Below are 23,097 nucleotides of genomic sequence, written 5' to 3'. Positions count from 1 at the left end.
TAGCCCTGTGAAGTAGAGAGAAGAGAGAAGAGAAGAGAAGAGAAGAGAAGAGAAGAGAAGAGAAGAGTAGAGAAGTGAAGAGAAGAGAAAGAAGAGAAGAAGAAGAAGAAGAAGAAGAAGTTAGTAGTAGCGTCGAAGCGCTGCCAGTCGAGCGGTCAAACCGCACCCAACGTGACGCCACGCCAGGTGGCTATCGCGAACGTCCACCCTCGTCTTCTGGAAGAAAAAAAAAATCTTGTTTTTCTTCCTTTAAAATTCGATCCAACAACGTTAGTACCAAGTCACCAAACTCTTCGATCATTATTCTAGAGTGAGATAAAGTTAACGATCGGCGTCATTAAGGAGAACGCTAAAGAAGACGCTATAGACGCTTTCTCTGTCTCTCTTTTTCTCTCTTTCTTTCTTTCTTTTCCTTCGATTCTTTAAGAAGAAATACAAGTGATAAAAAGTAGCAAAGGAAAGGACAAGGACAATCCGATTGCGTTGCTTTTTTTTACCTTTCTCTTTTACTCTCTCCCTCTTTCTCTCTCTCTCTTTCTCTCTCTCTCTCTCTATCTATCTATCTATCTCTTTTTTATATTTTTATTTGTGTCATCCTCTTCAAGAGAAGGAAAGTTAACGTTCGAATTGAAACGATCGTGTGTGCTCGTAATAGTGTTGGTTGTAGGTAGTGTTAGTGCATTGCGCACGTGGAGTACCAAGTATCTTTTATTTATTTATTTGTTTCTTTTTTAATCGTCTTTCTGCCGATATGTCGAAGAGGCATCGTAGATCGATGCTCGATCTTTCCATTCACGGTGGATCGAGAAAACATGTACGTCGTTAGACTTTTTCAAATACTAGATTGCAAAGTGAGACTTTCTATGTTTCGAGAAAAGAGTATCCATCCAATCCATCCATCGCTAGAGTTCACGAAGTACGCCTGAGTTCACTCTGAAGCATAACGTAACTGTTCTCCAGAAGAGCGCTGTGCCTCGTTAAATTCTCTTCGATAACGATCTCACGAAGCAGCTCGAACAAGAGAACTCGAAAGGTTCCATGAAGGACAAACAAACGCCGAGGGAAAGTATACTACCGTTCTAAGCGTTGTCCGTGAGGAAAGAAAAACGGAGTACTCGATTTATCGTAGATCGATATCGAGCAGATTTTAAAGTATCGTTAGGTCTTTGTATACCTGGGGAACCTAAAGAATCGCGAAAAATAGAAATCTTTTCGATTGGAAAGGTTAGAGTGATCGAGAAGATCTATATCGAATTGATTTGGAATGAAAATATCTTTAGATGTCCGAGTAAATTTGAAGAGTTAAAGAATCAAGAGAAACATTAGAGAAAAGTTAGAGATCTTTTTTCTTAAACTGTACGATCATAGTTTGTCTAACGAGAGTGTACCATGATCGTTTCGTGATCGATGATTCATAGAGCGAAACTTGGACGTTTCATAGACTCATCCCATACAGGGAAAATCATTTTTCGTTGATCCTAGCCAGATGATTCTTACGAAGATGAATCTTTTTTTATTGGTATTCTCAATCTCGATTTTTACTATCCTCGTCGATGGACAATTACGAGAGAGTACCGAACAGAACTCGATTTATTACACGGAACCTGCATTGGTTAACTCGAATAACACTGGGAACAATTACGACGGATTTACCGAGTTACATGGTGTTAGAATCGTAAGAGGACAAAAAGTGTTGCAAAGAGTTAAGAATCCTTACTTGATCAGAGAGGATCTTTTCGTTGAAAAAGATGGAGAATTACTTATTGAAGCTGGAGTCGAAATACGTTTTGGTCCCATGGTTGGAATCACCGTTCGTGGCATCATTACTGCAAAGGTATATAATAATCAAATATTTATACAACGTTAACAATATTTTAGTTTCCATTAATCTAACTCATTATTCTCATAAATTTCTTGCGACGAAATATTTCATTGTCTTTCCCAATTTCATGGGTATATATTATTTTACAATCTGTACTTTCAATACATTCGTAAATACGTATACTACATATTATACCATATACTATATATGTATGTATAAAATACAGGGTGACTCAAAAGTTCCTAAGCGATATTAAAAAACAATTACTCTTTTTCGAGATTTTTTAAGCTAATTTGTTTTATTTCTTTTTTTTTTATTTATTCACTTTTTCAAATTATAAAACTCTACAATACGAGCTTGAAAAATTATTAATCTGATTACATGCCCAAGAGGTTTCGTCAAAGAAATAATTGATTTTTAAATTGATTCAAGAACTTTTAGCTCATTCTGTACCTTACACACGTAAACGTACGTTACGTGTCAATGTGAATGAATATGTGAGTCATCTTACTAGTGTGTAAGAGTCCACTTTTATCATCATCTTTAGTATATATTCCAATAATGAGTCGCGCCGGTAACGATTTTGGTTCTTGGAAAATTTCACGAGCACTTTTTTTCATTTATATTATGATTTGCACACTACTACAGCGAAAGTAATAATAACAGGCTAGGTGCCATAGTAATATAAGTGACACAGGAAGAGATCGTAAAATTTTGGTTTCTTCTTTTTTCTTTCTTTATCTACATTTTCTAATTTTTTTTTTTTTTCAAACAATAGTTACGACCAATAAAATTTTATTAGTCTACTTACCAGTCAAACGAATAATTTTTTCCTGCTAAAATTTAATCATTTTGTTACGTATTGTACAGGAAGAATAAAGAATGATTTTTTAACTTTGATCAAGTGCATTTACGAAATGGATGAATTTCTTATCAATGGGTTTAATCTGTTATCGAGATAATATCGAGAATATTGCTATATAAAATCGATAGTATGAATGAAATGTATCGAGAAATATTGACTTTTTTTTTTATTACTATACATCAAATATTTTTTATTATTAGATCGGTGAAAAAGTTCTTAAAAGTCAATTATTCTTTTTCGAGAACTTTTAAGCTAATCTTTTTTTTATCTTCAATATTAATTGTACATTTACAAAACTAATTACAAGCCTAAAAAGTTTCGAAAAAGAGTAATTGATTTCTAAAATCGGCCTATATATATATATATATATTTTTTATTTTTTTCTTATATATACTTTTTATTTTGTAAAAAAATGTTATCGAGATAATATCAAGACAATAAATAAATAAATAAATAAAATCGATAGTGAATGATTATCGTAAAAAAATATTGATTTTTTTCTTTTTTTTATTATTGTTAGACTTTTTTTTCGTAAAAAATATTTGTGATCATTGACCTGAAGATCAGACAGGATATACCAGTAACGTAATTCAATGAAGCTAGTTCCATTCTTAAATACACCTTTCCGGTGTAATAATCATAATCGGTTGTGTTCTGGAATATCATCGGATTGTTTCGACTTTCGTTACGCGCTACTTCTTCTTGTCGGTATCGCTACAGTTTCTCTCTTTCTCTCTTTCTCTTTCCGTCTGTCTATCTGTCTGTCTCTTTCTCTTTCTTTCTTTCTCTTTCTGTCTGTCTGTCTGTCTCTTTAACGACAAAACTCACTTTACGAGCTTCCGCAACAACGGAAATGACGAAAAATAATTGTTGAATCGTTTTTTCTTTTCTTTCTTTCTTTTTTTTTTCACTACAATTTACAATGCAAAAAATAGAATGTTAATAGTGACAATTAACAATTGCAGTCTCAAATGTTTGTGAAAAGAAATGATAACTATTCGTTGCAGTTAGAATTGATTATTTTGTTGCAATCAATAAGAACAATTAAATATAGTTAAAAAAAGAAAGAAAGAAAGTATATATTATAATAAAAGGAGAAACTTATTATGAATATGATCTGCAAGAGCATTTAAAATTTATTATTATTACTTATTAGATAATGAGATTGACGAAATTTAAATTAAAAAAGAATGTTAATTGAAAGAAGAATTTGTTATAAACATTATTCACAAATTCAATGAAAATTTATTATTACTTATTAAACAATGGGAATTAATAAAATCTAATTTAAAAAAGAAAGATACAAATTAAAACAAATGCTAAATTTAAATAATAATATAGAATTAATTAATTGTTATATACACGTAAATATACCGTTACGTTTTGTCTAGTTTTTTTGTAATTTTCTCCTCTCTTTCTCTCTCTCTCTTTCTCTCTTTCTTTTTTTCTCTATCTTCCTCTCAATTCTCTTGTTAATTGTCATCCGGTAAAAATGACACGATGCGCTTAGAACGTGTTTGTCGAAGGTCATCAAATGACCGGACATACCACGAATAAGTAAGCGAATCTACTACTATCATGCGTTAAATACAAAATTATGATTCTTATTATACAATGTGGTCATAAATGTTATTAACTTTTAATCGGTTGTAACGAACACAAGTACTTACTTGTGAAAGGGTCGAGTTCGCTTCGCTTCGTTCTCCCTGTTATAATATCACGATCCTATACTATGGTTCTATACATCCATTGAATATAAATTTGCAATGCTCTCGGGATTAATTTTTTATGGTGTATAATAGTAACAGACATGGATGATCTTTCGTCACCGTTTATCAGCTTTCTCGGATCAATTTTTATCCTATTCGATTTGTAAATTTATTTCATACGTTTGATATAAAAAAAAATGTAATTTTTTTAATACGAAAAAATAATCATAATAAAATTCTATTATTTTTCTGTATCTATTTAATTATATGAATTTATTCCTTATTTTTTTTTTTTTTTTTTTAATATTTCTGAACTGAAAAATAAAACGAATTCGAAATTATTTATCTAATATAATTATATTATAAATTATTTTCTTGCAATTTCTGATTTATAATTTCAAATTAAAAATAATTGGTTCGATTAATCTCATAAATTAGTTTTGAAATTTTCTAATAGTTTTGCAAGTTATAAGTGAGCTATAAACGTAAATTAACAATTAATTGAATTAGTGCAAAATCAAAATTCTTTTATATATATATATGTTTTTTATATTACATTTTTAGACTTGAATTGTTAGATTTTTGCGAGATACAAGTACGACAAAAGAAACAACGCGTGGCTAATCGCTTGATTAAGTACGTGATGGGAAGAAACTCGGAGGCATGAATGAGTGAATCAGCTCGAAAACATTGCCCTCGTACGTAGTGCGTTTCGGGTCATGGATCAACAGACGGTTCTTGTGTGCACGTTGTTAACCCTTGACCTCAGTAATCCTCTTATACTCGGGAACAGGGCAAGATCTTTGCCCGTATTCCCTGAGGAATCTAAAGATCTGTTTCTCGTTACTTTCGGAAGAAATCATAAAAAACTGTTGAAATTAGTTTTCACTCTCTCATCGTTTAATATCCTTATAAGTTTGACTACTCTCACGTTCCTAGAATATACTTTTCATTTGATAAGTCTAAAACAGAAATTCTTCGCTTTCTTTTATGACGATTTTTCATTGAACGAAGAAATAAATTCGTTTAATTTGGAATGAAAAAAAGAAAATAGAAATTAATGAAAGATCCAATAGGATTAGTTTTTGTGAACTAATCTGTATTCAAATAAGCGATATTTAATCCGTCTTATTACACGATTTAGTTTCTACATCGTTAAGATTTAGTCTTTATATTAGTTATAAGAAATTTTTATGGAAACAATTTTTGATCTGTTCTATTATATGATTAAGTGTTTACATTGTCAAATATTGGATTTATAAAATGTAATCATTCTTGATCTGTTATATTACACGATTTACTTTCTAGATCGTATTTTATCTAGTAAACTATATATTGAATTTCAGGGAGAGCCAGAAGCCCCGATCGTATTTACTTCAGCGGAAATGGGCATCGAATCGACACCTGTTGAATCGCCAGCTATCGTACGGCTGGTTGATGGCCCATCTCCGTTGGAAGGAAGATTGCAACTATTTCATCAAGGTCAATGGCGTTCCGTTTGTACCAATTCGCGAAAGTATGTTTTATTTTGTTAAAGAAAAAAAAAAGAATCAAAAATTCAACGCTTAAATTTTCCCCTTTCACGTTCATTATGAATAATTAAATTTTTAGTTGGACTCGAGCAGATTTAGAGACAGCGTGTAGGCATCTTGGTTTTCAAGGTGGCCGATGGTGGTCCTGGATCGATCGTCAATGGCCAGCTAAACCACGTTTATTATATGAACAACCACGTTGTCGTGGAACCGAATCTTTTCTGACGCATTGCGAGGGTTGGTCCGAGAGACAACTCGGTGGTGGAGTTTGTGGTAAATTTATACGTCTCAATTATATATTTTTGAAAAAAATTATTGATCATGTACTATACACGTAACGTCATGTATATGTATATGTTATATAGTATCATGTGTTTTACTTATACTTGTACTATTATTATAATAATACATATGGAGAGAGTACTGCAATAAACGTATACTATAAATAGAAAGTACGTAGTATGTATGTAATATTATAAGTAGTATATAGTATAAACACATGTAATATATTATTATATAATTTATGATGATTTTACAAGCATTTAAAAATATACAGTTTATTATAAAAATAATTCAAATTATTTATCAACTTAAAAAAATCTATTTAATTATTAGACTATCATCTGGATCTTGGCTTATCTTGTTTACCACGACATGATGGATCCACCAAAGCTATTAAACACTGGCGTGGTATTAGATTTGAAGGAGCTCTTTACGATCGACCATTGATTCAAGAAAATACTCTCTATGTAAGAAGATCTAAATCAATTCTACGACACGTGATCATCCGGTGAGTAAGCTCGTTCTTTAATAAATTTTTTCCTTTCTAGATTATATGTAATATGTCCTATTGTATTTCCAGTTACGCTGGTACTGGTAGAGATTATAACGTTACATCGGCATTAGAAGTCGATGGTGTTCCACCTCGAATGGAATCGATATCTGTTCTTAACTCTGCTTTCACGGGTATTAATGTCACTACACCTGAAGCTCCTGTTGTGTTAACTAATTGTACCGTGAAAAGAAATAAAGGTACATTTCTTTTTTCTTTTTTTCTTTTTAATGAACAAACTTAATTATTAATATAAATTATATATTAACATACAATATACAAAGAATATATAAAATTATGTATATTTATAGAGAAGAGATTCATAAATCTTATTAATTTATTTTCATAGATTTATAAATCTCCATAAAATATAAATCTATAAATCTATAAAATTTATAATATCTAAATATTATATATTATATAATATAGCATACAATAAAAATAGAGTACAAAAAATAGTTAATTAAAAGATTTTTACAAACAGTAGTATGGTGTTCAAATAAATTAAATATTGGAAAATTAAAATTGTGGTAAAATGCTTTACTTTTTTGATGAAATTGATTTTTTTTTTTTTTTTTGATTATACACAGGCTATGGAATTTACGTAAATAGTTCAGACGGTATGGCACACATAGATGAATGTTCGATACAAGAGAACGGAGCAGATGGAATAAAATATATTCACCATGACGAAAGAACGGAAGATAAGCTGGATAGGACAGGCATTTTTGATTTGTGTACTTTCCCAAGTACAACTAGTCAAACTTTTCCAGTGACGATATCCATGGAACAAAGTAAATATACACCCAACACGAAACGTTGTCCACAAGTAAGTATTTATTGAATAAAATCTTTCAACTAATGAAGCTCGAGAATGTATTTTCTAACAAAATTTTATGATTCAGCATATTTTCACACGGCCGGGTCACGTTCTGACTCTACACTTTTTACAAATGCGAACGGACCGTAACGACAGTGCAGTTATTGAGGTTTACGATGGGATTAGTGGCACGGAAAAAATGTTAGCTAGTGTTAGAATCAGAAATAATACGTTGCCTCAAAGTGTCACGTCTACTAGACAAGATTTGTATATTAAATTTATTGCCCAGCCACGTACAAATACGATTGCTTTCGTCAGATTATCATCAGGATACAGTTAGTAAATTGAATTAAAAAAAAGAAAAGAAAAAGAAATTAAGACAAATTACGAATATTAGAAAACAGCAGTCTATCATTTTTTATCTTTCAGAAAAAACATATGATCTCAACGTGACAGGTAGTACAATTGCAAGTAATAACGGTCGTGGTATAGTAGCAGAAAAATTAAGATCGGCTCTTCACATTCATGAGACGTCAATATCTAGTAACGAACATGCCGCTGGTGTACATGTGTTATATGGTACAGCGGATGTCAATGTAACAGGCAGCCGAATTTCCTTTAATCAAGGAGACGGTATAAATATCACCGTTACCGGTGGAAACCGCAACGTATCAAGAACAAGCATTTCTTCTAACAGTGGATATGGATTTGCCGTGTGGCTTAATGATAGTTCAAGCACGGAGTACGTCTATTTCAATCAAACGACTGTGGTTGAATATTCACAGATATTTCGTAACAAGGATATAGGTGTCTTGGTAATAGAAACAATTTCGTACAAAATTATTTGAAGACCACACAAGTTATTTACTCATAATGAGGTTTTATATATATTTTTCCTTTTTTCCGCATAGGTTGGTAATTCAACTGGAGATTCTTATGTTAATGTGACAGGCAATTCGTTTAATACCAGCATGGATACAGCATTGCAAGTGGAATCCAGTTGGAAAGTAAACGAAGGAACGTTGAAGTTACAAATTGGTCATAACTCTTTTGTGCAAAATAAAAAATTAGGTATCAAGTTGAGCCCAGCACTTAACTTAAATGCTTTCATCGAGTACAATCAATTCAGGGAACATTCTAATGGTGGAATATTGATTAAAAATCCACTTTACGAAATTTTTAATATTCTACCAACAAACATCACTATCAGATACAATGAGTTCTATGGGAATCGTGGTGCTTTCGTTGTTAGCATCGGTCTTTCACCTTACAGCGACGTACAGAATTTATTATTTACGAAAAACTTCTTACGAGAGAATCGCGTAAGAGAATTATTTGATAATGGCGATGTTGTAACGTCCAGACTTGTTCCACGTTCTCGAGTAGCCGCTGTTGTTGTCGTTTCTTCGAGCAATGTGAAAGTTTTTCGTAATATTCTACATAATCCCGAATCGCCTTACGAGATTGGTTCGCATTTGGAAGATCAAAGTAAGATTATAAATTGTACGTTCAATTGGCTCGGATTTACGGAAGAGAATAAAATATTTGAAAGACTGTTTCACAGGTATTAAATATATCTCAAGGAATAATTTATGATAAATTTGTCCTTTTTGTTTCATCGAATTACTTGCTAAATTTTTGTTTATTTTTCTCTTTATAGAAAAGACAGATATACTCTTGCTAAGATCGAATATATTCCTTATCTACTTCATAGTAGCAATCCTGGTGCAAATACGATTATCTCGAATCCAATGTTCGTTCCAAGATTTGTAACACCCGATACAAATTTGGTCGGTGGTGAAGTCGACGGTCAAGAAGTATTAAAACCAGGAGAGTACATCGTAGAACGTGATATCAACGTGAGACCAGGTGGCAAGTTGGTGTTACAATCTGGTGTTACTTTACGTTTTCCTCCAGCTGTAGGAATGATGGTAGCCGGTCAATTGGATGCACGTGGAAAACGGCCAAGCGATATTCGGTTTACTTTGAAGGAAGATATTTCTATGGAGTCACAGAATTCTAGTATCTTAGAAGAGACACCTCAATCTTCTCCAATGGATTCTATACCAGTGAGATTGTTAGGAGGTAAAACGAATTTAGAAGGAAGATTACAGGTAAGAATCCTTATATATTGTAACGATTATCGCTTATTGTTTGTGAAACATTATGTGTGAAAAAGGGTATAAAAATAGAATAGAGTTTACACGATCGTATCGCATGATAACAAAGAACCATTGTGTATATGTGGGTCTGTATTTTTCTTTTATTTCTTTAAAAGGTTCGGATAGGTGAAAAATGGGGCACCGTTTGTAATTACGGATGGACAATTCTCGATGCATCCATTGTTTGTCATCAACTAGGCCTCACGCTTGATCCAGATAATTGGTTCATAGAACGCTCGCAAATTCCCAACGCAGGAATCAACGAGGACATCCTTCTTACGAACGTACGTTGTACCGAGGGTGACAACGATATTTCTAAATGTAGAGCAGAGACGATAGTAGACTTTGAGAATTCTTGTACACACGATAACGACGTAGGTGTAAGATGTTCCGAACCAGCATGGGCTGGTTTAAGATTAGGTCCTTTGGCTCAGAGAAGCGATTTACAATTCGTAACTATCGAAAAGGCTGGCTTGTTGGATTATACTACGAACTTGTTCAAGTCAGGTAAAGTGTTTCGTTGAAATTAATATCGGTTTTATTAGAAAAATTAATGTGATTAATTATTGTAGCTTTACAAATCGACTTCGCGAGACATTCGTTGGAAGGTGTGAAAATTGTTAACAATCTCCAAGATGGCTTGGGTATTTTATATTCTGACATATATTCAGCCGATGCCGTAAATACAATTAGAAATTGCGAATTTTCTCAAAATGGTGGAAGCGGTATAAGTTTCAAGCAACTTGGCATGCGCGTGATCAATTCTAGAATAGAAAATAATAAAGTAGCAGGTGTTAGACACAATCCTGCTTTATCTGCCGTTCAACAAAGAGAGTTGGCTGGGTGGTTTGCTCGTTTACCAGAATATTCAACAGAATCCTCATACGATCCAATAATTATACCACAAGCTGACACGAAAATTAATCTTGATAATTGGCAGACCAAATATATCATTACCGATAGAGTGAAAGGCGAGTCGTTGCATCAGTTTATCGAGATCACGGTAAATAAACGTATACTTGTTGATCATTAATAAATACTGGAACACGTTTATTAAATTCCTTATATATGTATATATGTATAATTACAGTGCACTCCTGGTTATGTCATTGGTATACAATTATTAAATCCGATAGAAAATCGCAGTACGGAAGAGATTACAATACACGATTCGCAAGATATTTATCAGAAAAGAAACATTTGGCACATGAAACGTAATCTAACAATTTTTCCTGTCGCCTCTAGTTCGTTTGCTGTTATATTGGAATACGAGAGTGGTGAAAGTGCTCTTGGAGGTGCCGTTATAGTAATTTCATCGTTATTAGCACCAGTTCAAGTATGTTTGTTATTTTCTATATTAAAAAAAAGTAATATCAGTTATTTAATCTCTTTATTTATATCAATTTATATTCAACAGAACACGAAAAATAAAATAATCAGTGGCCCAATACCTTCGTTGATCGTATCCAAGACAAAAATCAAGGGTAACAGAAAAGGTGTATTAGCTTCTTATTACAATCGTTATATAGACGAAGTTGGTGATCATTTTCTACGAAAGGCCAACGAGACCATACAATTTATCGGCTGCGAAATTTCACACAATCAAGAAGAAGCGATTTACGTTCATTCGCCTCATTGGAACATTTATGAGATTGACTTATCCGAGATCGCTATTCATTTGAACGATACTTTGATCACCGATAACGGGAAAGGAATATCACAGTTCAGTCGTGACGCAAGACACTCGAATAATCTCTTTCATTGGATAATGCAGGATAGTACGATCGAAAGAAATCGTGCTGGAGGTTTCGAAGTCACTTTGCCGGATGTCTGGCAATATAATGAAAATTTCACTCATACTCTTTACTTCGATAACAATACTTGGCGTGACAACGATCAGTTTAGCTTCGTGATCGATGGACATTTTGCTACGTTGAACGTGTCACACAATCGTTGGGATGGAAATCGTTGTAAAAACGGTCTGATATCGATTCGCGGTATGGAGAAAAAAATAAAGATGAATAACAATAGAATCGAAGCTAACAACGGTGCCTACATGGTGGAATTCAAGGCCAACAGTCAATCAGAAATTTTGGGTGACGTTACTGCACGTTTTTATTTCAATGAGATCAAACGAAATCGACACGATAATTATGCCGTGGGATCACGTAGATCTTACGATGGTCCTAGTTACGTAGTTGGTTTTCACGGTATACAAAAGGTTCGAGTCAATAGAAATCTTTTTGGCGATAATTCTATGGATTACGAGCTTCTTGCTGGTATCAGAACTGCGAAGATTAATAATGGAGTCGATGTTTCCGAAAATTGGTGGGGTACTTCCGATGATGCTGTTATCAGGTCATCTATAGATCTTTATTTTTAATATTAACTCTCCTATGATTAATAATATACAATTAACTTATGACATATTACAGACGTAGGATTTTTGATTTCGACGATTGGAACAATCACGCTGTAGCCAATTATCGACCCTACTTGATGAGCGACTCCTTAGACGCATCGATTTCAGCATCATGGCAAATCGGAGTGGAAGTTAATTTGGATAACTTGGGTGGTCGAATAATCGAAAGTTTAACGTTGTATTCGAGAACGGAACCATACGTGATCAAATCCGATCTAACTATCATGCCACAAGCTACATTACATATTCATCCAGACGTGATCATGGAATTTTCACCTAACGTTGGTATTTTGGTACTGGGTACATTGAAAGCTATCGGCATGCCTGGTCATGAAATCATTATGAGACCTATCAAACGTAATGCTACGGTTCCATTATCAGTTATTCCAATATCAGCACCTATGAGAACTTCTAACAAACTTGTTTCAATGTCTGACGATATGATTCGCTTATGCAAAGATACTCGTTGCTCTTCTTCTTATAACGAAGGTACAAATTAGGATTTGATCTTCTTTTCTTATGTAACATACGATTTAAAGACAAGTTATAAATTTGTTTCTTGCGAGCTTATGAACGTACTTTGTTTTAGGATTCGTAGAAGTTTTTAATAAAACGACACTACAATGGATTCCAATTTGTGACGAACGTTTCACTGAACGTAACGCTCAAGTAGCTTGTCGACAACTCGGTTATGATTCTTTAAACGTATATGTGTCATATGATCGTAGATACGAATTACATCCTGGCTCATTGACACGTGTCTGGTCTTGGCCAGAACCATTACAAGTATTTATCTTTCATTTTGACTGTCTTTTTCATACGAATATATGAACAAGAAAATGAAACAATGTGTCATTCAATTTTAACATTCCTTTTTCTTAGTGTTCTGGAAACGAAGAGAATCTCGAAGAATGTCAAATCCGATTGAACGGTCAATTCTTTGGACATCGACACGAATGCCATTGGGATGGACAATTCGTTTTTCTTCATTGTGGTAAAAGAAACATTGCCGATGATTATGATTATTGGGCTGGAATACGAATAGCTAATAGCGAATTTGAACATCATCTTTATGAACATCGCATTCATGATGTTGTCACTCATGAAACAATTAGAAGGGTTGAATCTGTATTGAAGTATATCAATATCACTGGAGCTGGTATTTTGCATAATGAAAAATCTGCTGCTTTGCAATCGATCATGAAATCACCTACGATCATGCACGTTAATATAGAACGTAGTGCTTATCATGGTATAAATGTTATATCACCGACTCATACAGTAAGTATAAGTATACTCTATACAAATTTCTATCGATTATGTTCAAATGAATTTATATATTTGTATATATATATATATATTTTTTTTTCAGGTCGACTTGTTGTTTAATACTATTAAGAATGTTCTTGGAAATGGAGTCAACGTACTTTCTTTAACTGGCGAGGGTCGGGAAGCTGATGAAAGTTCATTCACACCAATCAAAGATCTAAATGTTCCTTATCATTTGTTCAGTATGATCGATATTTGTGATACTGCAAAAGAAATAACGATTGAGGAACGTGTTATTATATACTATAGATATGATAATCATCCAGTGAATTGCGTGAAGATTTTCCGTAGTCCTTATAGAACCAAACCATTTGGTTTCAGGTGAATTATAATATAAAATTTATTTCGACATAATCTAAGTCAATAAAGAATACAGTTGTAAATTATTTTTCTTCTTCACAGACTTCTACAATTCAATCTTTTTAATTCCACTGGAAAGCCAGGTCGAGCAGATGGTATCACTTTGTATGACGGAGACATTTACAATGTTACTGCTAAAGTAATAGGTCATCTTGAAGTTGACAGTCCTCACGAGAAGAAATTGTTTAAAACTCGTGAACCAAGTCTCAGTGTACGACTTTTCGCAAATGGTGCAAGTAACACACATGGTTTTATTGCAGAGATTGTGACTCTTCCAATTTCTGCTATTGGCTTCAGTAAGTAAAAAAAAAGATAGAAAGGAAAAGACTAATTAAAATTATAATTAATCACATAACTATATGAGACTAATGAACTATATTCCAAAATTTCTTTAGATCGAGATGTACAACACAATATCTCATATTCAGTTATTTCCAATTGTCGAGAAGGTGCTGTTAAATATGCAAGTGCTGGCGAAGTAAATGCAATAATGACTCTTGAACGTAATCAATTCACAAATAATTGTGAAAAACTTTATGGTAACTTTTCAACTTGTAAATCAGCGATATGGTTAGACGTTCAGAATACACAATCATTATATTTTAGAGTAAGTACTGATTATAGGATTTGGATTATCATGCAATGTTAAATAAAATTATATTGTATAATAAATATGTTTTATATTCATAGAATAATTTGGTGCGTCAAAATCAAGGTGGACTCTCCATCCGAGCTGACTCAAGAGGATCTGCTACTTCTTTGAAAGGCTGGATTCATAATAATCTTTTTGCAGAGAATTTTAATAAACCTGCTCTGTGAGTATTACTTAACAATATATATATAAACATTGTAGAAAAATAATAATTATTATTTTATCCTAGATACGTCGAAGGTCGTCACAGTAGTCCTTATCAAGAGATAACGATATACAGAAATTACTTCACGAAAAATAATGCTCCCTATTGTAACAATATCGTTTTGAAACAAGTGGTCAGCAATATGAGCTTAAATTATCTTCATGCTAATCTTGGTTTACATCTTCTTGAAATTTCGGGATTCGAACGTGTACGTTTACCGATATATCAAAGCACTTCTCATAATGGATTCTATAAGTGAGTAATCAATAAACTATGTAGACAAACATTCTATTTTATACTGTCGATTCATGAAAAAATTACTTTTTAGAAACTATGCAGTTGATCGAGAAGGACGTAGTACTATTATTGCTGGTACTCCAGGACAAAGATATGTTGATAACGTTTTCTTTAATCCTGATAACGATTATGAAATACTTACTATAAATAGATCACAGTAAGGATTGATAACATATATAATTATTAAAAAAAAAGAAACGAAAAATATTTTACATGTTGTAATTTTTTTTTTTTTTTTTAAGGGAATTAGAAATGTGGAGATCTCATGTAGATGCTCGTTACAATTGGTGGAGTTACAACGAAACCTTGGCCGTAGCTGGAAGAATTCGAGATCGTGGTGATTCTTCAGAATTGTTACAGGTTGATTATCAACCTTTCCACATGAACAATAAGTCCGTGTTAAGTGGTAAATGTCCACCTGCTTGGGACTTAGTTGGTGATACTTGTTACATTTATATCGGTGCACCTATGGACTTTTACAGTGCACGTGATTTTTGTCGAGTAAGTATTTTTCACAAATTGTAATTGTTGATCTATGAAAATCAAAAGTAATAGATAAATAGAAATGATTTTGTTGATTTCTAGGCAGCAAACGCATCGATGCCTTTCATCATGGGTGATTATTTAGAACTTTGGAGATTTTTAAAAAAACAACAAGAACGTTTTGATTATTCTGAACGTGTTTGGGTTCAACAACTCGAACGTGTTGATCAATGTACTATTTTTACCTATCAAACTATCGAGGTAGATTATTGTGCTCAACCTAATCCTTTCCTCTGTGAAATTGGTACGTATATAAAATCATTAATAATACTTTCTAATTTATAAAACGAGTCAGATGATATTCCAAAGACTTTATGCATGATTTATAGATCCTAAAGTTTACATCGATCCACTCTCATGGAGAAAGGATATCGTTGCTGTAGGAGTATTGGGAGCTTTAGGTGTAGCATTGGCTTTGTTAACAGCTGCCATTGTATTATGGGTGTCTAAATCGAAAAAACGAAAACTCGAACGATTAGAAAGGCGAAATTCTATTCGTCAATCTTTGCATTCTCTACGGTCAGTTGGTTCAACGTCTGGATTTACAGAATTGGCTTATCGGCGAAAACCTATTGCAGTAAGTGAGATTATCATTAATCTTCTTTCAATCGAACAACACTTTCCACATATTATACTTTATTTTATAGACGAAACAATCAACAGACACATTAAACTCCAAATCGTTAGATTACAAAAGGATGCTTAATGGTGGAAGTATAGACTCCATGGACAAATCTCAATTAAATTCTTCCATGGAAGATAATCAAAGTTATGACGTATACGAGGCACATAATCCACGATATTCTCCAAGTACAAGTGACTTTAAGAATACCGTACAAACTTACTCTACTGCACAAAGTACAGAAAATCCAGTATTCGACTTGACCTATCGTAACGAAGGCTTTCGGAATCATTCAACATTTGCTTCAAGAAACAACAGTGACTGGCCATTGGATAGTACCACTGATGCTGTACCTGAAAATAGTCAAAACACTGATAATGTTAACGAAAGTTCTTACCTCAACAATGCTTCTACGTTACCTTTACACTCGAGTCTAGCCTTGACAGATTCCATGAGTGAATTAAAGCGTGACATTGAAACTACAGCTGGTTATGGACAAGTGGATTATGATAAAATTCGTAACTACGATACAGCAACTTTAACACCGAGTCAAGCATCCGAACCTGTTCCTGAATATCCATCAGACTTCAATCCTCCTCTTCCACCTCATCCTTATCATTATGATCAAGAAAGTCGACCAAGAAGCGAAGCTCTTCTCGAAACAAATTTAGATATCGGCGAAGAGAAACCTCTTCGTTCCAAGAGCGAAGTTTTATTAGAAACAAATCTCGATTCGTTTTTGGTAAGTGAACCAACCGAGCTGACTCAACTCTCAGCTGGTGCACGAAGCAAGAGTCAACCTTTGGAGACAGCTATGTAGAAACTCTAATCGAGTCATCTATTCGCGAATTTACGCGAGAATATGAGACTGTAAGAATTTTGTTACCTCGTTTACCTTACGAATAACACGTTCACTAAAGCTTTCACATCGAACGAAAGCATCTTATCAAACGTTGGTACTTGAGTAAAAAAAAAAATCTTTTCGTGTGATCTTCCTCGAGTGAAAATGCGGTGCAATATAACAATTGCATTTTATAAATGATAATAATAATAATAGTAATAATAATAATAATAATATTAATAGTAATAATACAATTATAAAGAGATCTCAATACTCGAACGTCGTGTTGTACCTTTGATCCTGATGATTTAGGATCAACGAACGATCGGATTTTCGCACGAATACATAGATTTGTGCAATGTGCCTTGAACTCTCGCACAGAAATTCTTTTTACTCCAAAGAAGACTTTTTTTCCTTGTTAGCTGAACTTGAACTCTTTTCTCTATGAGTTTATTATATCAAGCATACTTGTCGTTTTCTGATTTAGCGAGTGAGTCGAACAATGTGAATGATGATACAAACGTTTTGTTTGTTAATAATCATCGAATATATATAATTTGTTATCAATTATTTAAGATTATGTTTGATTATTTTTATTTATGATCTAACCGAACAATGTCAAGAAATTAGATTACAATCGTATCTGACAAATATGTGACGTTTTTAAATCAAACGATCGATTTATAGATTGACACCGTATATTAACGTCTACGTAAAAGAATTTATGTAAACCTACGATGATTTTAATACTGCCAATCATGCCCAAAAGAGTTCTGCCTTCTCGATGAGTGAGAAACTCGCCTAAGTAGTCCAAATTGTGATACATAAACTCGAGCGAGTCTAAAGTAGTATACACTCTAGGTTTAATTATTAATTGTTAATTCACTCTTCGTTATATCATCAATTAAGAAAATGATTCATTGAACGAGTCTATTGTTAAGAAGGACTATATCATTCAATGCAAAATTATGACTATTTTTAACGAACAAAACTGATAGGATAGACTCGATTGGAAATAATCAAAATTTTTTCTTTTAATGAATAAGTTTAAAAATTTTATACATGTTTTATATAATTTTATATATATGTGTGTGTGTGTGTGTAGATATATATTTGAACTTAACCGAATCATTTATTCGATGTGGTCCTTCTTAAACAAAATGATGATCTCGTGAAAAAAAAGAAACATCATAAATATTATAACTAAATAATCCGTCCGTTTGTTATAAGTTTATCTTGTGTGTAAAAGCACAAATTTGAGCGAGAATTATCTTTCTACGAGAGACATTATATATATATATATTTTATATATATATATGTATATATATGTGTGTATATATATATGTATGTATATATATATATATATGAGGTTCATTTCAAATATCTTCCTTAAAGTGAAACACATTTTAAAGTAAAAAAAAGTCACAAATTTTTCAAATGAACCATTATATATATGTATACTATATATATATATATATTATATATAAACAATTAAATATTATACATATAATTATAAGATAATAGATTAACACAATGAAGTTAAACTTCATTCATTTCTTTCTTTTTCTTTTCTTTTTTACAATGAAACAGCGATATAACTATAATTGTATTACTTCCACGAAACTTACCTTTTACCTCTATTTTATATATGTATATGATTCGTATTAATTACATATATTTATATATCTATATATTTTTTCTCGATTCGTGGATTTTCACTATGCATGTGTATGCACGAAAAAAAAAATAAGAACAAAAAATCGAGCTAAGACAAATGAACAAACAATAAATAAATAAATAAATAAATAAATGAGATTTTTGCAATGAACATTAGAAAGATCTATGTATATAACTTCATTTCATCCTGTCAATATGGTTTATGGTATAACAAGAAAAAATCAAATGCTTTCAAAACAATATCGAATATATTAATATTAATATCGTCAATATAACATAATTATATAAATATCGAATTCAGGTTACTATTTTATCGTCGCCGTCCTGGCTGAGGCTGTAAACGAAGAAGGAGAATTGGCGATGATCATTTCGATTTGACGAAATCGCAAATTATTTGTGCGTCGGTGATTACGAGAAAGTGGTCTAAGTAAAAAATTTTTGAATAAAATTTATTTATTGCATAATTCGTATAATTGGATTATCGCTATTACGAATTATGCAATGAACGATTTTTTTATTTTTTTATTTTTTACCTAGATCACGTTTCTACAATCACTGGCTCATTTATATGTAGATGATAGAGGATATGCACTATGTGCGACGTTATTTAAATTAAAAAAAAAAAAACAGGGCGTAGAAAGAGGAGAGAGAGAGAGAGAGAGAGAGAGAGAGAGAGAGAGAGAGAGAGAGAGAATAAAAAGAGTTTACGTGCACACGCCTCATGCATTATATCAGGATGCACAACTTTTTCGCCAAAAGGCACATAATTCTATAGTAATAAATTCTATATTGTGTGCGTCTGTCGTGTGTGTACATGTATATGCGTGTGTGTTTGTGTGTATGTCTGTGTATATATATATATATATATACGCATTTTTATATATATATATATATCTGTATATATATATTTGTATGTATCTCTATTCATATTATATATGTATATATATACAATTGCCTACTATACTAATTACGCGAGGAGGCTCACGTCGAGATCGAGCTATAAACGCGAGTACTTTCGTTGCTCAGAGAGAAATCATATATTAGTCAATATTTTTCTTTTAATTAAGATGATTTTTATCATCTTATACAATTAGATTAAATTCGAGTGAATTAATAAAACGAGAAAAGATTTTAATATATTCTTTTACAAAGTAACAAAAGTCAGATTAATATTAAATTTATACTTCAGACAGATAATGCGTGTGCATATCTACACACACACACACACACACATATATATATATATATATGTCTGTTTAATTAAATCAAATAATCGCAAACGTAGCTTCTTCACGAATCTTAAAGATATTTATACGTATATGAGATTTCACTTTGTGGCATCGAAAATACGTTCATTTGATCTCTATTGTACGAGTTACGTTAGGAAAGAAAAGAAAAGAAAAGAAAAAAAAATAAAATAAAATAAAAAGAAAAATAAAATAAAATAAAATATAATAAAATAAAACAGTAATTATTGCACCGATCGTGCGAAGAATGCACGAGTAAATAATTGAGTCTCCTTCGAACTTAATATTAATTTCCGTCTCGTTTGAAGGAAAAATCGCTGAAGAACGAAGAACGAATCGCGTGGCAACGGCAGTAAGTCTATATAATGAGCGTTTCATTGCAAATAAAATCCTTTTTTGTTACAAATGGAATGTTACACGGGTGCGCGCGCGCGCGTGCACCCTTGAATGAATCGTCCTTGACGATGAATTATTTATTTGCATCGGAACAAAAAAAAATATATATATATATATATATATATGAAACCGATGATGACATCATGGAGGTGAACAAAAGGAATGCAATGAAACGATGATATAATTCGATAATAAGGATAACCCTCTTACGAAAGAGAGAGAAAGAGAGAGAGAAAGAGAGAAACTTAAGAAAAGTTAAAATAGAATCTCTCTGAAATAGCCACGATTATGTCGATGAAATCTCTTATCGATGCTATTTTTTTTATCAGCACCAATGATAAAATATCACATCATCATCATCATCATCATCATCATCATCATTGTAGTCGTAGTCATCGTTTTTGTGTCGTCGTATCGTCGTATGTATATTCGTATGTATTAGGGTGCTTATTATTGTTCAGATTTACGAGACTTGATATATATATAAATACATAATTTCGAGTACTCGGATATCCAAATAATAAGAACTCTTGTATATATGTATGTATATATGTATATATGTACGTCTGTACGTATGTATATATGTATATATGTACGTCTATATGTATGTATGTATGTATGTATATATGTACGTATGTATATATGTACGTATACATGTATACTCCTGTATTCTAAAAGTACTAATAATCGATACGTGAAAAGATTAAACGGAGAGACACATAATAATCGGAAGACATTCGTGATATTTGCTGTTATAAAAAGTCCGTCTTAACGTAAGAAAAGAAATTAACGCGATTGTCACGCAATTCGTAAATTCCTTCGAATAAAGACAACGTACGCAATAATATAGGCAAGCTGATTCGCGAACATAGCAACGAGTAACGCGATCTATGTATATTTATCACGAGGATTGATACACAAGTACAAAGGCTGTTTACAATGAAACGTACGAATTATTTTTTTTAAGAAACAAAAAGAAAAGAAGAACAAAAAAATCGGGACGTTTCATTATGTACACCCGATATTTATCCGAGCTAGAAACGAGCGGCTAATTAACGAATAACATATAACGAAGGTAAATTTCTCACATTAAGGAATATATTAAGTTTCATAAAATATAAAACTTATTAAATTAAGTTAAGGGCTTTCCTTCAACGAATCGATGAAGAATGCTAACGATTCGAAAAAAGAAAGAAAAAAGTAATAACGATCGTTGAACATAACGAACGCGTATACTACTACTATTACTAATAATAATAATAATAATAATAATAATAATAATAATAATAATAATAATAATAATAATAATAATAATATTAATAATAATAATAATAATAATAATCATCGTCGTCGTCGTCGTCATCACCATTATAATCATCATCATTATTATTATCAACGATACGATCCTGACTATTCTTTTCCGATCTTTAAATTCGATTTTGAAAAGAAAGATCCAAATTCATACTTTCACGTTCGCAACGATCGACGACGGAATATCGTTGAAGATCACATTCTTATCGATTATAATATGCTCTCACAGCTTCCTCATTTTATACGTCAATCTCCATTTCATATATTTTAAATATGTCTGCACAATAACGTAGTACCTACTCTCTTGAAAATAAGGAACATCGCCGATCAACGTTATCACATGCAACGTTATTAACGATACGATTTGTATATAAGTAAGTAATATAAAAAGAGAGAGATAGAGAGAAAAAGAAAGAGAGAGAGAGAAAGAGAGAAAGAGAGAGAGAGAAAGAGATACATATGTATCTTTCCTTCTTTTTCTTAATCGAAATAACAATTATTTCCTAACGATTGGATTATAAAAGAAATTTCAGATAATACGCTTATTATTTTTAATCGTATTAACTCGAGAGGATCAGAAGAAGAGGAAGAAGAAAAAAAGTTGAAGAAAGACAGAGACAGAGAAAGAAGAAAGATAAGTGGAAATTCGAAGGATACTTAAGAAGAAAAAGAAAAAGAAAAATGAGGCTACAAGCTCTGCACCTTGTCTTACGATCGCTCGTGTCTGTCTTTGGACTAGAAAGAAAAAAAAAAGTGATGCCCAAATGACATGTGTGGTATGTTATAGAAGGATCTATTAGAAAAGGATCAACGAGTTAGATCCTTTTTCTTTTTATGCATTTTTCCATCCTTGTACTTTTCTCTCGTCTAACGAAGGAAATCATTAAAACGATGATTAAATGACGAGAACGTAAAAAACTTTTCTTCTTTCGGATTCTTCTATCTGCCTTTTTTGTTGTCGTTATTTTTTTTCCTCTCTTTTTTTTTCTTTTTTCTTTTTTTTTTTTTTTTTGGAATAATTACGACACGTACGATGATACGCAAAACTTTCCTATGTGTATTTGTTTGTGTGCGTGTATGTATCTGTATCTGTGTGTGTGCGTGCGTGCGTGCGTGCGTCTGTCTGTATACATTATACGTATATAAATTCCTTCGAATCGATGGAGAAAACACATTCTGTTCGATCGACTTCGAATGTGAACGAACAGGGGCCAGAAACAAGTTCGCTAAAGTATTTCGGCTCATGGTCAGACCATAAAAACCTCGACGAAGGGACTGCATTCTGGTTGGTGATGCCCCGGCAAGGCAATACGTTTTTCTGCCTCCACGCGTGTCAGAGTTGCATCGAGACGAGGTTCCGCGGATGGTGACGTTCCTGTCGTCACTGCCGCGGTTCCTGGTCCTAGTTGTAAACACTCGGCAGGTGTTAACTACAAAAGATATAATTGAGTTA

The 23,097-nt window shown here is 32.4% G+C and overlaps 2 protein-coding genes and 1 long non-coding RNA gene across 4 annotated transcripts in view; 2 read left to right on the top strand and 1 right to left on the bottom strand.

Annotated features, from left to right (window-relative positions):
- The first annotated feature begins 186 nt into the window (after positions 1-186).
- Positions 187-19,373, top strand: LOC127061484 (protein bark beetle). Its single transcript, XM_050988407.1, has 27 exons — positions 187-1,834; positions 5,743-5,912; positions 6,008-6,201; positions 6,544-6,718; positions 6,791-6,960; positions 7,351-7,589; positions 7,666-7,915; positions 8,010-8,395; positions 8,492-9,144; positions 9,241-9,694; positions 9,859-10,249; positions 10,315-10,745; positions 10,833-11,078; positions 11,160-12,100; positions 12,178-12,653; positions 12,754-12,950; positions 13,047-13,445; positions 13,537-13,814; positions 13,896-14,149; positions 14,249-14,460; positions 14,544-14,668; positions 14,735-14,965; positions 15,039-15,164; positions 15,250-15,508; positions 15,593-15,794; positions 15,880-16,127; positions 16,198-19,373. The coding sequence occupies exons 1-27, from the start codon at positions 1,487-1,489 to the stop codon at positions 16,990-16,992; spliced, it is 8,850 nt and encodes a 2,949-aa protein (XP_050844364.1). The 5' UTR covers positions 187-1,486; the 3' UTR covers positions 16,993-19,373.
- Positions 18,920-23,097, bottom strand: part of LOC127061528 (RNA-binding protein fusilli) — a 33,193-nt gene continuing 29,015 nt past the window's right edge. For both annotated transcript variants that reach the window (XM_050988543.1, XM_050988554.1), the window contains exon 12: positions 18,920-23,074. In XM_050988543.1, coding sequence (XP_050844500.1) covers positions 22,892-23,074 — 183 coding nt within the window. In that variant the 3' untranslated portion in view covers positions 18,920-22,891. The remainder of the gene's footprint in view (positions 23,075-23,097) is intronic.
- Positions 23,003-23,097, top strand: part of LOC127061749 (uncharacterized) — a 3,850-nt gene continuing 3,755 nt past the window's right edge. Inside the window, exon 1 of the long non-coding RNA XR_007780944.1 lies at positions 23,003-23,097. This exon is cut by the window's right edge and continues 49 nt beyond it. This is a non-coding gene — a long non-coding RNA (uncharacterized LOC127061749).

Source organism: Vespula vulgaris, chromosome 1 (assembly GCF_905475345.1).
Source record: "Vespula vulgaris chromosome 1, iyVesVulg1.1, whole genome shotgun sequence".
Lineage (NCBI taxonomy): Eukaryota > Metazoa > Arthropoda > Insecta > Hymenoptera > Vespidae > Vespula > Vespula vulgaris.
This window is presented reverse-complemented; position numbering and strand designations above follow the sequence as displayed.